Source organism: Perca fluviatilis, chromosome 11, assembly GCF_010015445.1.
Source record: "Perca fluviatilis chromosome 11, GENO_Pfluv_1.0, whole genome shotgun sequence".
In the NCBI taxonomy this organism is placed as follows: domain Eukaryota; kingdom Metazoa; phylum Chordata; class Actinopteri; order Perciformes; family Percidae; genus Perca; species Perca fluviatilis.
This window is the reverse complement of record NC_053122.1, coordinates 15,519,647-15,537,396: the sequence shown is the minus strand read 5'-3', so window position 1 is coordinate 15,537,396 and position 17,750 is coordinate 15,519,647. Positions and strand designations below refer to the sequence as shown.

The 17,750-nt window shown below is 40.7% G+C and overlaps 3 protein-coding genes across 4 annotated transcripts; 1 reads left to right on the top strand and 2 right to left on the bottom strand.

The window, feature by feature from the left end:
* Positions 1 to 546: 546 nt before the first annotated feature.
* tsen15 (TSEN15 tRNA splicing endonuclease subunit) lies at positions 547 to 2,740 on the bottom strand. The gene is made up of 4 exons (XM_039816218.1): positions 2,533 to 2,740; positions 2,372 to 2,453; positions 1,459 to 1,594; positions 547 to 1,339 (listed from the first exon to the last, which is right to left on the bottom strand). The coding sequence occupies exons 1-4, from the start codon at positions 2,605 to 2,607 to the stop codon at positions 1,168 to 1,170; spliced, it is 465 nt and encodes a 154-aa protein (XP_039672152.1). The 5' UTR covers positions 2,608 to 2,740; the 3' UTR covers positions 547 to 1,167.
* Positions 1,594 to 8,239, top strand: si:ch211-13f8.2 (procollagen galactosyltransferase 2). Of its 2 annotated transcripts, XM_039816216.1 has the most exons (13): positions 1,594 to 1,617; positions 3,296 to 3,491; positions 3,859 to 3,969; positions 4,111 to 4,228; positions 4,374 to 4,508; positions 4,613 to 4,817; positions 5,280 to 5,399; positions 5,718 to 5,791; positions 5,887 to 5,993; positions 6,545 to 6,677; positions 6,816 to 6,943; positions 7,073 to 7,279; positions 7,389 to 8,239. In XM_039816216.1, the coding sequence occupies exons 3-13, from the start codon at positions 3,896 to 3,898 to the stop codon at positions 7,669 to 7,671; spliced, it is 1,584 nt and encodes a 527-aa protein (XP_039672150.1). In that variant the 5' UTR covers positions 1,594 to 1,617; positions 3,296 to 3,491; positions 3,859 to 3,895; the 3' UTR covers positions 7,672 to 8,239. The 2 variants fall into 2 exon arrangements, with proteins under 2 accessions (XP_039672150.1, XP_039672149.1); XM_039816215.1 differs by lacking the exon at positions 1,594 to 1,617 and having other exon boundaries at positions 3,210 to 3,491.
* Positions 8,240 to 8,954: 715 nt separating this feature from the next.
* On the bottom strand, positions 8,955 to 16,615 carry zgc:153115 (uncharacterized protein LOC768186 homolog). The gene is given in 4 exon segments (XM_039815637.1): positions 8,955 to 12,870; positions 15,793 to 15,904; positions 15,906 to 16,168; positions 16,171 to 16,615. Coding segments are annotated over 4 exon segments (741 nt in total). The 5' UTR covers positions 16,292 to 16,615; the 3' UTR covers positions 8,955 to 12,625.
* Positions 16,616 to 17,750: the final 1,135 nt, after the last annotated feature.

The window sequence follows — 17,750 nt, the reverse complement described above, 5'->3', positions numbered from 1 at the left end:
GCTATATTTAGAACATTTTCACCACTTTACCTTGTTGTCAAACAGCCCTTTCTGACGGGGAACTGGAGCCATTATATCTATCTATTTGCTATTCAAAGCCACCAGACTCCTTCGACAAAAACAGTACTTTTACCTCGCAGTACAAGGGAGATGCTGGTCTACCACTGCCTCGATCGGTTAGTTAGTTAGTGTTATTGTGTGACTTTGGTGTTTTAAAGGGTTAGCCAGGATTCACCAAAGGCACACATTAACACAATGTTTTTATCAAATCGGCTTTAAATGAATCAAACCACTTGATAATCTAAAACTCTATTTTTCGATCAACATGCATTTGCATCACCGCCATTTTTATCAACTAATATTTGTTACTTCCAACCCTCAAACCGTTGCAGCCATTACCACAGAGCGTTCCCCCACTCGTCAAATACCGAGGCTTTCTAGCGGCCCTCTGCGTCCAATACCGACGCACAAGGCACTCACATGCACGTGCATATTATATATATATATATATAAAAGAAAGAACAGAGAAGCTCGGATTACAACACACACGGAGGTAGTGTGACTTCATTCTCTGCTCAGGATGCCTTTACTCCACTATATTTTTCCATAGAAAATATTTGTTTACTGCTATAACAACATGCTGGATATCGAGTACAGCGCCTTTAAAGGAATTAACAAAATAAAATACAAAAAATCTTTATGATAATAAAAAGTATGTCTTAATAATCAATACATTTTTTGAACTTCCAAATACCAATATTTGTATCAGCCTAAAAAAAAAAATCAAGAATCAGTCAGGCTCTAGTAGTGATGTATCCAAAACAAATTGTTTATGCCTTGGGATCCAACTCATCAGGTCCAGCACGAAGGTTTTGAGGAAAGCATGTAACCACATACTGGGTCAAAAGTTTTAAGGAGTCACAAGCCAAAACATTGGGAACCACTGAACTCGACTTCACTGGTTGGATGCAGCTGGTTGTTTCTTACTGAGAGCACCTAGAAGGGCACTGTGGTTCGGACCATTTGCACCTGCTGCGATGTTCTCAGTACACCTTTGTATTTTTATTTTTTTTAGGAGCGGCTTACACAGACAGACCCGACTGCCTGTCCCATCCTGCTCTTCTATGTTTCACCAACAACACCAAGGTGTCTTCTCATTCCAGCTGGTCAGTGCTTCTGCCGTCTCTTCCGGTGCTGCCGGCGTCCCAAATCCTGGAAGGGGCCAGCGGGAGGGTCCGGTGTCACCAACCCATCTGTCATCCTCTGGTAGACAAGGGTGGAGTCAGAAGCTACTGCACACAACAGCATGGGAAAGCCTCTGTCCAGAACCTGACGTATGCTGCACAGCAGAGAGGAAGAAGCTATAAGTTTGGGAAGACAATGTGTGATATTAAACGTCTTTAAACCAAAAGAAGGAGGGTAGCAGAACATTTGAGCGCTTCTCCGGTGCCCCCTTACCTTTTGTGGCTCAGAGATCGGTGAGCAGGCAGTGGAAGAACTGTCTGGACAGGTGCTCCTTCCTTCTCCCTCCCTTCCAGCAAAACCACCTGCAGCTCAGGACTCTTGACACAAGACACCTCTTTCCATTGACGCACTGCGGAGCACAAGAAACACAGTGTAAGAGTGAGAGAGTGGTAGCCTAGCTGAGTCTATGACTAACTGTAGTGGGACCTTCAAAAGGTTATTACAGGTATGTAGGACTTTGACTGATTCACCTTTTATTGTTTAGAACAGGTGTTTACCTTTTTCTCTCTGGCGAGACACAAATTAGAGGATTACAGAAAATTTAGTAAGTTACTTATGTGCGTTAATAAGTCACACTCATTGATTACATGGATGATAAAGGGTTAAGTACAATACATATCTGCTAATCTGTATTTTAAAAAAGTAAAGAAAAACGAATTCCTTTATCTTAAAATGCCTCACTTGATTTGATCTTGTTATTTATTTGTGGGAGTAGATATGAGATGACACCTTTATAATTCATACAGCAAATTTCATCTCCTTTGGACTTGACATACAACATATTTAACTTTTGAAAGTTTAAAGACAAATATAATGAGTTACGATAGACTAGAAGATTTGATCAATTACATTGAAAGTAATGAATTTCTCATTTCTTCATCATAATGATCTATTAAGTGTTGAAGCAGCATTTAAACCATAACGATGGGAGATAAAAATGTACAGTAAACACAGTTGATCGTTCTTAAAGCACAATTGATTCATATAAAAATAAATAATAAATAAATACATTCAGGCTATTGCCATGTTAGATGACCCCCGTCTCTTCATGACACACAAACAGAAAAAAAAAAAAAAAAAAGTAATAACTCATGCTAAACTCTTAAAAAAATCTTGTCAAACTCACCTTCGGTAAGATCCATGTACACGAGGAAAGCTACGTGTACTTGTGCACTGTCCTCAACCTCCAGACTCTTCATGTGCTGATACTGAAACAAGAAGGAAACATTGCGTTGCATGATTAACATCAGACCTGTGAAGGCAGCGCAGAGGTGCTCTCACACTCACTGTTGGGTGCTGAAGGATCCAGTTCGGAGGCGGAGGTTTCTCTGACACATCTGCTCTGTTTGACTCTTCTGACATGTTAACTAGTGAACGTGTCTACAGACTACTGTCTCATTAACCACTTTCTAATGCCAGGACATTTCGCTGCTGCTGTCACGGCCATATGTGTGAGTTGTGTTTTCAGGTTTGCCGGCGTGCTACAGTATAAGTCGTCCGGGTGGAAAATGTTCTTGTTTTCAGCGAAATGCCAGACTGGGGCACAGCCGAAAAAGCAACAAAAGAACAAAAAATACACAAAACACGTATGTTATTAAATTGATTTACGTTCTCTCCTTTTAAGGTAATAATAATAATAATAATAATAATAATAATAATAATAATAATAAATAATCATCATCATCATCATCATCATCATTTTAAATAAAAGCAATTATGAAAAATATATAAATATAAAATATGGTTACGTTAGACATAAACAAATAACAATATCAATTATAAAACAAAACAAGATTATAAAAACTTCTAATATCTGTGTAGGCTTTCTTCAATCTCTCTCTCTCCCCTCCCTCCCTCCCTCTACCTCTGCTGTGAGCCTCTTTCTCTCTCTCTCTCTCTCTCTCTCTCTCTCTCTCTCTCTCTCTCTCTCTCTCTCTCTCTCTCTCTCCCCCTCACTTGCACCAGTCTGAGGCTACGGAGACATCAAGGTGCCCTGTTGGAAATATGCCTCCTGGATTTGTGGGATTCAAATTATATTTTGTGATTTTAGCAGGAAAGCTCTTCCTGTACACCAGCACAGAGGAGCTGCCAGCTGATCATCTCCTCCAACCAGCCCTGCAGGAGTCCTCTGTGCTGAAGCCCACAGTGCTGATCACCATCCTCGCACGCAACTCACAACACAGCCTCCCTTACTTCTTAGGATGCATAGACCGATTGGACTATCCAAAGGACCGCATTGCCATCTGGTAAAATTACATTTATTTATTTATTGCATTAATCATTTGATAAAAAAATTTGTTCATATTTCTGGAAAAAGCAGGAAAAATTGCACTTGAGTTTTGGTTTATAAAAGACTTTCTCTCTGTAAGAATCACAGAATTACTGATGAAGAGGTGCTGGTTTGATTCAGAGAGCTAACACAAAACAATAAGCAAAAGTGTCAATAGATAGGATTTAGCAATGAAGACGTTAGCATACATTTTTGGCCAGTTCTGTGTAAATGTCATTCCTCACATTCTGCAATACTGTTCACCAGCAAACAAGTGAGAAAGCACAGATAAGTGGAAACAAAGAGGTGAAGTCAGTGTTTAGTAATGTTCTTTATCGTCTCAGGGCTGCCTCTGACCACAGTGTGGACAACAGCACAGCCATGCTTCAGCAGTGGCTCAGAGGAGTTCAACACCTGTACCACTCGGTGGAGTGGAGGCCTATGGAGCAACCCGGGTGAATCACCTGAGGCCAAAACTTCATTTATTATTCACCACCCTGATACTGTTTAATCATAGATTTAACAGAGGCGTAGTAAACCTGATATTCTCTGATCCTAAAATGTTCATATAATTATTCTGTCCCTCTTTCTTTCAGCTCCTATGCAGATGAGCAGTCTCCCAAACACTGGCCCGACTCTCGGTTCACCCATGTGATGAAGTTAAAGCAGGCAGCACTCAGAACTGCCAGACGACTGTGGACTGACTACATTCTGGTGAGACAGTAAAAGACCATAAGGCACAAAGAATGAAATATCCTATTGTTCAGAGGAATCATCCATTATTACAGTATCTTATGTATCATATTCACTCTGTCATCTATTGATTGATGATATTGATTGTTTCCTCTTTGTCCCTCAGTTTGTGGACAGTGACAACTTGCTGACAAACCGCCAGGTGCTATCTGACATGATAGCAGAGAATCTGACAATTGTGGCACCCATGTTGGAATCAAAAGGCCTTTATTCCAACTTCTGGTGTGGCGTGACTCCTCAGGTAGGATTTTTTGGAGACCAAAACAGAAAATGTATATTTATTGTGCAAAATATGAACTAAAAACTGCAGGAAAGTGATTGTTCTGGGTCTCCTAATACACATAGGGCTACTACAGGCGAACCCCAGAGTATATTCCCATCCGTAAATGGAAGCAGCAGGGCTGCTTTGCAGCCCCCATGGTGCACTCCACCTACCTGCTGGACCTGAGGCGCAGAGCTAGCCAAGCATTGGCCTTCCACCCTCCTCACCCCCAATACCCCTACCACTTGGATGACATCATGGCCTTCGCTTTCTCTTCACGGCAAGCAGGTCGGACCTTTGGCAAATTGTGTCCTAATTTAAGTTGCACCTCACACAATTATTTTCCTGTGTGATTTAGATGATAGTCATTTAGTTGGCAGTCGTTAGCAAGCAGTGTGTTTGTTACTGTGACGTATTTTTCTTATCTGAAAAAGACTTAGCTGACACCAGCTGTGCAGGCAACAAGTATGAAAGCTTTGCTAAACTGGATATAAATAACTGGGAATGGGAATTATATCACTGAAAGAGTGGTCTTATTTTTATGTCAAAGCACACATGAACTTTATTTTCACTAATAACAGATCCCTTTCTCACCACTCTCCCTAATAATAGCATAATGACTTTATAACATGTGGCCATACTAGGAATTTATTACTACCTCATTTTCTTGTCATATTATATGCTATGCTAACCATGTCAAATAAAGAAAAGATGTTTGCACTGAGCCCTGATCCATCTTCTCTGCTGCAGGGATTCAGATGTATGTTTGCAACAAGGACCATTATGGATATTTACCAGTGCCCCTTAGACAAGACCAGACACTGGAAGAAGAAGAGGAGAGTTTTACCCACACACTGACAGAGGCACTCAGTAAGCACCTCCTCTAATTGTCTATATAATGTAGTTCACTCTATACTTTTTATGAATAACTACAGACTCTATATCTTCAGTCTTTGCTCACTATTTCCTCCTGTGTGAGCATATTTGGCCCTTTTTGCTCTCACAGTCCTGACACATGTCTCACTCCTCTGTCAAAGCCCACTGCCTCTCATTTCCTGTTCTCCCCCTCTTATTTGACCGTTTCACAGCAGTTAGATATTGAACAGATCCAACGAATTCCCTTGAAACCAAAAGAGCCAGATTTACTATACTTCATGTGAAATGTGAATGTGTAACTTTACTTTCCAGTTGCCCACACCATGGAGCCTTCACAGTATATGCACATTGTGCCTAAAGAACCAGGAAAGATGGGATTTGATGAGGTACAGAATCATTTATAATACATAATATAATATAAATATCTTCCAGTTATAGTGTTGTTTGAGTGAACAGTAATTTTATTCTCCTCCACTTCTAGATCTTTCTGATCAATCTGAAGCGCCGCTCAGATCGGCGGGACAGGATGTTGAGTTCTTTGGCTGTCCTTGGCATTAACACTACACTGACAGAAGCCGTGGACGGCAAGTACGACATCATTATAAAGTGGTGGAAGACGCGTTTAGATACTTTACTATTTAAGCAGAAATAGAATTACCACAATACTCCATTACAAGTAAAGGTCCAGCAGTCAAGTTTTTACCTACATAAAAGTATAAAAGTTCATTAAAAAAACAAATTATCAAATAAAAGTAGTGATATTATTTTGAAGTTATTTATATCATATTAATGGATTATATTAATATGCAGTAGCCTAAAATGGATCTAGTAGTAGTCAAAATTGTACAGTACTAGAATGTGCTAAGTTATTTTCTACCACTCTCATTATGCTCTTTACATGATAAAATACCCGCTATTGTCAATTGAAATGTACAGATTTATTAGTAGCCTGAATTAGAAAACACACAAATAGAACATTCAAGTAACTTGATGCTGCAATTTAAGATTTAATTGGTGTGTTTAGCATTATGGCTGTGGAACTTGACAGTGGGAATGAGGCTGTCCCAGAATTTGTTTTAAATGTCTTATAGCTGACTGTGGAATATGAGGAAATATGTTTCCTTGTGTTGTTGTCACAGAGCCTTGAACTCCTCTCAGCTGCAGGCCATGGGTATAGACATGCTGCCCGGGTACAGAGACCCATATTCAGAGCGCGTGCTGACTAGAGGGGAGATTGGCTGCTTCCTCAGCCACCACAAGATCTGGAAACAGGTATATCCTTGCTCTGTGAATGTTTCAAACGAGACTTACCTAGTGCAGTGAAGCTGATGTGGCAGTATGATGAGGTGTGACAGTATATGGAGAGGTTTAGTTGTTCGGTGTTAATTGCTGTTATGTGTCTCCCCCTAGGTGGTGCAGCAGGAACTGCAGCAGGTGCTTGTGATGGAGGATGATGTGAGATTTGAGCCCCGCTTTTGCAGCAGGCTGGTGACTATCATGGAGAATGTACAAAGAGTGGGACTTGAATGGGACCTCATGTTAGTGACTTAATGCAGTTTTCATCTCGTTTTTTCATCACTTTGTATACCTTGCATACTCAAATTACGTTTCTAAAGTTTTATTCAAGGCACCACGGATCTGTCACTCACTTGTTTGTCCTCATAAAGTTATGTAGGCCGTAAGCGGCTGCAGGTGAAGGAGCCAGAGAAGTGGGTGAAGGGAGTCAGTAACCTTGTACACCCAGGCTACTCCTACTGGACCTTGGGTTATGTCCTGTCACTGAATGGGGCCCAGAAGCTCCTGCAGGCCAAACCCCTTAACAAAATGCTGCCTGTTGATGAGTTCCTACCTATCATGTTCAACAAGCACCCCAAGTGAGTCTCACCCATTGTATGCATATCCAAATGTTATGCTTTTAATACTAGTTAGAGCCTTTTGGATTCAGTATAAAGTCATTATGTCAACCTCTCTCTGCCCCTTCAGAGACGAGTACATGCAGTATTACAAGCAGAGGGACCTGAGAGCGTTTTCAGTGGAGCCTCTACTGCTCTTCCCTACACACTACACTGGCGAGCCTGGCTACTTCAGCGACACAGAGACCTCCACCATCTGGGACGACGAGGCCGTGGAAACGGACTGGGACCGAGACGGAGCCAAACACACGCGGGACCGGGAAACTGAGGAAGTAGGGTTGCGGCCTGTGGCTCCTCACTCAGCTCGCGGTGGCGTGCCTCGTCTCTCTGCCGGAAACAGAGATGAACTCTGAGGGGGACTTATGTCATGTTACACACCATGGCCAGTTTAACATCCCCAGGGTGGCCCTGGGGCACACATTAGCAACTGGGCCCCTATTAAGCTTGAATCCCCCCTCCCTCCCCTCCCCTCTCTGTGCAATGTGTACAGTTTTTCCTAAGATGGAACAGATCTTCTGCGTTGATTTGATTACTTGTGCATAAAACTGAAATAATTAAGGTATAAAAACTACATTTGAGCACAAAGACCCTCTCCAAGACTCACTTTAAAGCCCTAATCATCTCAGTTGATATTAGGCTTTGGTGGATTTTTAAACACATTTTCAATTAAATTAGCACAAAACTATTAAGCCACAGTAGGTTTAGAGCTTTTGGGGCCCCTAGAGCTGTCAAGTCCCAGAGCAGTTGCCTTGGTGGTAATCCACCCTTCCACACACCAGGACCACCTGTCGAGACCAAGACTGGCAAATAACAGTGTATGTGTCTCTGCAAAACTAAAATGTCTTCAGGAATAATAGATTCCATGTAATTATGTTACCACAACACCAATCTGACTTAAAGTAATAAAAGCCCATAAATACACCTGCTTCATAACTCTTTCAACAATGGCAACATGTTATTTAAATCCATTTGTTTAGGATTATGACCTACAATTGAGATTCAGCTACTGCACTTAGTACTCATCAAATAAAATTATTTCTGTGCATTTTACTAAGGATAAATGAATGAATGAATGCTGTTTATACTGTATTGTCTATTCTATATGCCTGTTTGTGCTAAAAGGGCAATCTCATTGAGCAGAAAAAAAAAACATTAAAACATCAATCAATTTAAGGATTTTTATTCTTTAAAAAAAGCACTGGTATTTTCATGTCAAGCAAACAATGCAAGCATTTAACCATTTAATAGGACAAACAAAATTTGTTATGAAAAGAATAATGAATTAAACCACACAAAATGATATTTTTTGGGAATAAATTAATCAGCATAAGAAAAGAAATAAAACATGCTTGTACTGAGGTGTTGCACAGGAAAGATTGAAACTCCAATGCTCAAAATGTTAAGACACCTGAGAATATAAATATCAAAACAGCTTGATTTTTTAAATTACATTAATGTAAAAACTAGGCATCAATTTAAAAAAAACATCCATTTCTGTACAATGTGCATATCTGAATTAGTGTGGTGACAAGAGAAATTGTCGCATTTTCTTTCTCAGCGAGGCAGCAAAAATTAAATCCAAAGTGGATAACTCTCATCTGTCATCAAGCCACATTCAGTGATATGAACAAATAGATTTGGACTGAGCTCTTTTAATTGAAATCTGCAGTGAAGTGACAGTCTACAGGTCATTTTTCTTTACATTTTAATACCCCTTTTAAGCCTCTGCCTGAGGCAGCAGTGAGTCTCTCTTCACTCCTGCTGGGCTTTAATGACAGAGCCTGGATTTATCCCAGAGATTCATTTGCTACGGTCTATTAACAACAGAAGATCATTGAGGCATGGAAAAGGAAATTCTGCTGCTACACAGGTAGTAGTGATGTTGCATATAAAGACAAGATAAGGACAAGGGTACATAACAGGTCATCTAGCTGATAACTAATTTCTGAAATCCAAGGCTGGATGGCTTTATGGGACTTTCTGAAAGACAGGTTGGATGGATTTTGGAAAGACACCGATAAAAGACAAAATCAGTTAGGTATGTTCTTATTGTGATATTATAGCTTTGAGACCCGGACAGAGTCAGTGTGAGAGGCCACTCCCATCAGTGAGAGGTAAGTAAATGGTTCCATTTATAGACATAAAATACAAGTATATTGTGTGTGTTCCTTTGTTAAACAGTCCATGTGTTTGTGGTTACTGCCAGCAGAAACCAAACTGTCAACAGATCGAACTTCTGTAGAAGGAATGTGTAAAAAACTTCAAAGCATTGCATTAATGAGTGCAGCTCCCATGGAAATGAGATCAACAGTGAATTGGTACATAGATGGTTTGACATATGTATAAGGAAGACATCTGTAATCTTAGTGTGAAGAAGACAAAGTCGACAGATGTGGAATCACCAATGAAGCGTGTTCCAAAAATACAAATTCTACAACAAGAAAGGGTCTGGATGACTAAGCAAACACTTAAAAAAAAAAAAAAGAACAGAAACAAAACTACCCACTTCTTGTATCACGCTTTCTAAAGCACTTGGACAAAAAGGCAGTATTACAAACCACTGGTTATCAACAAGTTCCACAGTGCTTGCTTGTAGAAGCATATACAGTGCAAGCCATTACACTATTCAGCCATATACACCTGTAAGAAAAAAGTGCCATATTGCATGAGGAGTATCTGTGATGAGCCCACAGGAGGGCACATATACCTATACAATGATCCAACTGTAAACATGGTGCAAAGTAGATATGACATAGTTTAAGGCTTTAAGTGTTGTTCACTGAGATAAAGAATATGTCCATGAGCTGGACAAACAGTGTGGAAACATTAAAAATAAAAAATAAAAAAAGATTCTACCTCTATTATCAGACCTGGATACTGTATGTACTCAAATAGATTTGAAATATCTAAATTACTCGAGGCTTCCTCATGTATATTTTTCCTGAAATGCATGGGGATTATTCACTTATTTTGGCATATAGGAATATTTAGGTGCCCATTGACATAACAGGTTCTTAACAAATCCACATTTGTACATAGTATTGTTTCTTTACCAGTGGACATGTTGACTTGTCAAACACAAGTGTAACAAATAACATTTACAAGTGCCTGCTGGTTCAATGACACCAACCTCATAGAAAATAGCCATCTTTAACTCAACTTGCACCTGTGCTGTTGCTGCTTTGACAAGTCAAAATGTGCACCTCAATAAAGGTCTAAAGCTTTCCTGAATGGGAGCAGAGTAGTAGCAGTTGTTTTTAGACCAATTCCCCACACACACACACACACACACACACACACACACACACACACACACACACACACACACACACACACACACACACACACACACACACACACACACACACACACACACACACACACACACACACACACACACACACACACACACACACACAACGGATTTTCTTTTCAACACTACATGTTAGAGACCTGGTTTATCTGCTGCTGAAAGTCAAACCGTCTACAGAAACACCTGGCACACCTGATCCTGAAATGCGCTCTGCCGTATGGCTCCACCCCCCCCGATGAGTGGGATGAACGCTTTTACTTTGAAGGCAACAGGCTGAAAGTCAAGCTCATCTCATGCCATCTTTTTTTTACCTCTCAAAATATTTTTATATCGCATACTTTCCCCAGTTCTGTCGCTAACAAAAATGTAAATAAAAACACATACACACCGACACTTATAGGCAATGCTAACCTATCAAGAATATACTGTTACCCCTAATATAAGGACTAAAATTCATGACATTTATTAATTCTGCAGCTAGTAGCATTACCATTTATCTACATTAAAAGCTTCTATACATTTGCATCAGTATTAGACATAATACGAGTACTGTGTATTATGTGTCAGCATTTATGGGGGATAACTGATCTAGACTTAAGGATGGTGTGCAAACAGCTCTTCTACAGTGAAGCTTGATCCACTTACTGGCAAAATCAATATTTGATATATAGTTAAACTGGATATAAAGAAAACATTACAAAATCACCTCAATGATGGTTACCAATGCAATAAAAATGAAGGAATGTGTCACCACTAAAACTTATATGGAGTCAGCAAAGCTATAAAAAAAAAAAAAAAAGCTTAAAAGGCTTCTAGTCACTGCCTCGCTACCAAACATCACAATTTTGTGCTACTTATGGTAAATAAATGGTACTGAAGAGCACAACAACAATCTACAAATTAACCACAAGAAACCAGAGTTTTGGCTGATGACGAATGTGCAGATTTTTACAGAAAATGTGAAAAATCCCTGCAATTTGTGAAAGTGTCTGAGAAAATGAGGTTATTGTTTAGGGTTGGGTTCATTTTATCCATTCAAATCTGCTTAACGATTCCCATTCTAATCGAATCCTGAGTAAAAAAAAAGAAACCAAAGTATGTTTAAAGTAAAAAACATTTATTTATTTAAGCTTTAGGCTGCGTCGAAGAATTTTTTGGGGATTAAAAACAAAAGAAAAATAAATATTCTCTCTTGTGCTATGTTAAAGTTGAATGGTTTTACATTTGATTATGCTTTCAAAAGCATTAAAGGCTGGGTCTATTTTATGACATAATTGTTTTACAGAATCTTGCATCAATGTGATGAAGTACCTTGATTAGCCCTGTATTTAATTGAGTGGATTAACCAAAAACAGACAATCCTATCTGGTTATTTGATCTATAAAAAGTGTCATTTAATGGCACTATGTCATGATACAGGACATTAAAAAAATGCATTCTTTTACATTCTGAAGTGTGTTGTCACATTAGACTGATTTTCTTTCCTTGCATGTATTTATTTTCATGCAGTGATTACATTTCACTGCATCATTACTGTCTTCTGTGAAGCATAGCTAAACTTGTGAAAGCTAGCTCCAGTCCGTCATATTGTAAACATTATACACATACTTCGATACATGTGTAACCGGCAATGTAAATGAAGTGCAGTAGGTCCAAACTTTGCTTTCAGGAAACGATAAATGGAATCGAAAAGCACATTTCTTAACGAATCCCCACTTATAGATTTGGAGTGTTCTACCAACCCTAGTTATGTCGAGTAGGTGGATAGTGGTCACGACTCATCTGTGTTGATGGAGGGATGAAGCTGCTCCCCCCCCTCACAGCCAACTCTGTGCGGATTGTGTTGTATGTATGTATGTGTTATTATGTGCACATTTTGGAGTACAACACAGCAATGCTAAATCCTAATCAGTGGCTCTGACTGTAGCTGGTTAACTTGAAACCACTGTGACCTTCTGTGCTCCTGCCAGGAAACCCCCCCAACCCAAACCATCCTAATGGTGCACGGCTGGACTGGGAGTGGTGGACGTGCCCTTGTAGCGGCCCAACATTGAGGGCTGGAAGTCAGGATGGCGGCGGGCGTGCTTGATCAGGTGGTCGCTGCGCATGAAGCGCTTATCGCACAGTGGACACAGGAAGCGCTTTTCCCCTGTGTGGGTGCGGGTGTGGCGGGCGAGCTCATCAGAGCGGGCAAACTTCTTCTCACAGTCAGGCCAGGTGCATGGGAAGGGCCTTTCACCTGCAGCGTGGAGACAGAGAAAAGAGGGAAGAACCATTTACCACCATATACAGCCTCTTTTTCTTAATGTTAAACAGCTATATGTACATATTTGTTTCTGTAGTTATTGTTTGTTTATTTCATATGAATGTTTAATATGTTAAGTATGCACGAACAACCAAGGGAAATTCCTTGTAAGTGTTACTTACTTGGCAATAAATCCTTCTGTGATTCTGGTTCCAACACTTGGGAGAGAATTACTTATTCCCATTCTAAACAACTATTACAGCTAACCAGGCAGGGCTCAACCGCTAACTTTTTAACGTGGTTGCCGGCTTGGCAACCAGACATCAGCTTTTGGTTGCTGACATTGACAATACGGTTGCCATGTTTTAAACTGCCTATATTTGGATCAAGTCATTTCTTCTTAACTATACCACACATTTTAATAATGAAACAATGAGATAATGGCTTGCAATGTAATTTCCCTTCCCTCTCAAATAGGGGTGCAACGGATTACAAAACTCACGGATCGGATCACTGTTTTGAGTCACGGATCGGCTCAACTTTTGGATCTGCACCAAAAAGGGGGGAATTTAAATGATTATTAAAAATGTAATAACAATAACTTAACAATAATTACTTCTTTAACCAGTAAATTGCTGTTAAAAGAAACAAACAGATGAGAAAAGGGTATTTTACAATAACTTTGTTGTTTGTGTCTTTTAGCTCATAGCTTTAGTGGCAGACTGTTGTATGTCCCGCTGTTGAAATCTTCTACAGTGAAATACAGTCACACTTTTGCACCTTTTAAAAAGGTGCAGTAGGTAAGACTTATAAAACTAACTTTGTCATATTTGCTGAAACCGACCCTATGTTCCAGTAGAACTACATGAAACAGGTAATTAAAAGTAGGCACCACCTACAGCCTGTAGTGTGATTTGCAAAAGTCCACCGCTCCCTGTTCAGATGCTCCAATCAGGGCCGGGGTCAACTGCACGTCAATAACTGCTCATGCACACGCATTCATTCTCCCTTGTGGGAGGAGGGGCTTAGGAGACCGTTTTGGGCTTTAGCAGAAAAGGGGGGTGGGACTGAGAAGTTATCAATGGTAAAAAAATTTGGCCAAGTCCTGCATCTTCACAAGCCTACCTACGGCACCTTTAACGGTCAGCATTTTAACTGTGTTTAATCCAGTTACCACTGTAGCTAACAGTAGGCTAACGTTACCTGCTGTGTAAGATGTTATTAGTGTTTACTAGCGTGACATGCAAAGATTCTGCTGCCTCAAACGTGGGTTTCGGAGCATCAGAGAGCAGCGCAGACATGTTAGTGGCACCGTAATGAGGCACCAAAATCTGCGTTGCTATTTCATCCGGTAGATACCGGGCACTGGTGTCATATTAGCACCGGAATGTAAAATGCGGCGTTAACGTGAAATTTTAAATACCTGATTGTGTCTGTTAATTTAGTAATTAATTATTTAACTCATGTTTGATTCATTTTCTTCTACCAACTAATCAATTAGCCTACTCGTTTCATCTTCAATATGTGCAATTTATGCACAACAAATGCAGCCCTTTATTATTTAAGCTTTCATACATCAAAGCCTACCGGAAATAAATAAATAAAACATATTAATAACATGGTCTTAGGCATTTTATAGTCAGTGTGTGTTTTAATATCTTCCTTAAAAGATAAATAAGCATCTGCTTTCATATTAACACTATGGTGCCTAGAGCGAAATTAAGTTTCAGATGAGCACATTAAATAACAAGATACTGACACAAATAGACAGCCTGCATTACTTGTGGTTTAGACAAAAATAGTAATCTCTACATAGTTAAATACGTGACAAAACCATATCTAGGTTTTAGATAATCTAGATTACCTAAAATACCACTAGCCTTAATCTCTTGCAGGCAATGTGAGCAAACCCAGGATAGGAGATTAGGATGCTCGGTGCCATTTTCAAGATCACAAAGCCAGGCCACGTTGTTGTTGCTGAACTCTTTGTGGGCGTTCCCACCAGTTTCTTTGAGCCGTTTCCTGTCCTTAATCCGTTTGCGCCTGCTCAGTGACCCTGAACAAACCGACTCGCGATTCCCCTCATTTTGTGAAAAATCTGCATGCACGTTTTAACTCAGTAGCTAGTAGAGCCCTGTTTTCACCCTGACTGGTGGTTTTTTACAGTGTGACAACACACAGTTGAGAATTTAAGTTATAAAGCGGATTGTGAAGTGAGGCGCTACTGAACTAACGATTTTCCTCAGCAAACAATCCAAAAAGAAATGAAAATTTGTCCATTCAGACATAGGGGGATCCATTATCGGACGCGCCTCCTGCAGCTCTTTTTAAAACGTTTATCAATAATTAACACATTGCAGAGAAAAACGATTTTTACTCGACAGAGGACGCCAGGGAGGAGGAGGAGGAGGAGGGGGAGAAAAACTTCAGCCAAAACACCACTTGCTGCTGCCATCAGCAGGACAGACTATGCCCGACGGTGAACTTTCTGCTCTCGACGTTAAGGTTTCGTCTTACGTTCATTTCATATGCAAATCCAGCCTGGAAGAAGATCTTCGTCACATTTTTAACGTCCAGCCCAGTTCTTTTGTTAGTTTACTTCTTTGTCAGATCTCCGAGGGGAGTTTTCCTGTCGTTCCCTCTTTGTTTGGCCACGTTATTGTACCAAGTCGGGGGTAAATTGGAAAACATTTGCCACCACCACGCTACTAGCTAATCCCATAAAGTAAAAAGGAGCACAACACTTCTAATATTCCTCAGACTATTACAATATTAAAGACAATAACAACATGGCCGTGCATGTTACCGACAAAGCAGAAGTTGGATGACAAAGTCTAGCTATATGCAGAAAATTAGCTAGCTGTGTATGTACACATGTGGACTGCTGATACAACCAAACTGTTGTTGTCTCCGTACCTGTGTGTGTCCGGATGTGTGCCTTCAGGTGGGACGATTTCCCGTAAACTCTGTCGCAACCGTCAAAAGTGCACTGATGTCGCTTCACCGGGGACCGCGGGGCCCCCACGCCTCCCTCCTCCCCCCCTCAGCTGCTGTTGTCCGGGGACCGGGGTGGCGGAGGGCGTCATGGTAGGGGTGGTCGGGTCGGACAACGTGGTGTAACCGCTCTCCCCACCACACGAGGAGTTGCTGCTCTCAGAGTAGGCCGACATGGGGCGGAACTTGCCGTGCAGGTCGGTGAGGATACCGGCCACCGCCATCATGTTCGCCCCCTCCAGCCTCAGTGTCTCCCGCACTTCCCTGTCCTCACTCGACCCGTCGGGGTCTCCGGGAGAAGGCCCACCGTGGCCGACTGGGTGGCAGGGGCGACTGGGGTGGGTCTGTGCAGGACAGGACCGCTGGATATCGACACCAGACACTCGGCAGCGAAGTAATCAGACGAAGCAGTCAACGACATTGTTATCTGCCTTGTTTTGTGGTCTTTATCTAGAAAAAATAACGAAACAAAATCCGCCAGGAGGGGCTAACTTAACGGTAGTCTGAGCCTGACCTCGTTTTCACCAAACTCGACGAACCAACCGTTTCCAGCTGAGCCTTGTTACCGCCATATAGCGTATCAGTATTTTGAAATTGATTAAATTCATCAAAGAAAAGGCACAGATGAGAAAAATAATGTTCTAAAACCGTGCTAATACTTTCGGCTTACCATGCGTACCCCTCACCATCTGACGGTTCATTGTGTCTGAGCCTCCGCGAAGCCGGTCAAACCTACGCCCCCTGGTCCGGACTAAGGATGCGTTCAGGACCTGTCGGTTAAAACTTGTTGGAGGTGTTTGTGTGTTTTATCGATTTAAATCATAGACTGTATATGGCTATATAAAGGTCGCACTGGTACTTTTACTTTGTCTCTACATTTACGTCAATATCGATTTGATAAGTGAAACATTTAACTCGCCATCCTAAAGCAAAACACAAATCGTAGTAATAAACATAAACGGAAAATCTAGCTCTATCTAATTGTGTTCTTCAAGTTTATTTTATATTATCACTAAATCACAAGTATAATTTTATTTTAGCACACTAACGTATATTCGATTCAACAAACTTCTACAAACCTATTTCATGACCTAAAAGTTGGGGTGAAAGCGGGTTAAACGGGGTTAACGGTATTTTTCAGAGGATTGTCTTAAATACCATTTTCCCTATGTGTTTGAACGCAGCGTCAACTAGCAACACGCAGTGACTGACGTCGCAGCACGGGCGTGGACCGCGGCGGGTGCGCATCGTCGTGGAAAGTAGGTGGCAGGCAGCTTGGGTAATGATGGGGGAAGGCGGTGGGAATGAAATGCGTGACGGGTAATTTAGTTTTAGCACACTCGGACTCTGAAGAACGTGGCTGTGTGGTGCAGGGCTTTTATTTCACATTTCTGGCAAATATAGTTTGGCTATATCAAGAGCCACCATATCCCCATAAATCTTTACTTTTCCAACTGTTTTTATCCACAAGACGTCTCTCTTCTCTCATGCTTACCTCTCTGCTCTGAAGTTGTTTGTCTTCAGAGAAACTTCTGAATCAGCTTTTAATTAAAGTCCACACTGGTTGTGAGGTTTATTGATGTGGGTTAAGTATGTATGGTCATATTGACAGTTTGTAGGAGTGTGTCCTCAAATAATCTCTAAGCAAATCTATTGTAAGCTATTGTTGAAGATGTGCAGCAGCAAACACACTTAGGGGAGAGTGGGGGCAGTTGCAACACTTCTTACATTTCCTTCAGTTTCTCATAAACCGTTTGTATTAGAAAGACAAAACAAATATATTTTAAACCCATATATGTCACCTATCTGCCCATACTGCTTACATATTAGATGTAATAAAACTCATAGTTCGGCATAATTATTCAAATATTTTTTTAGTT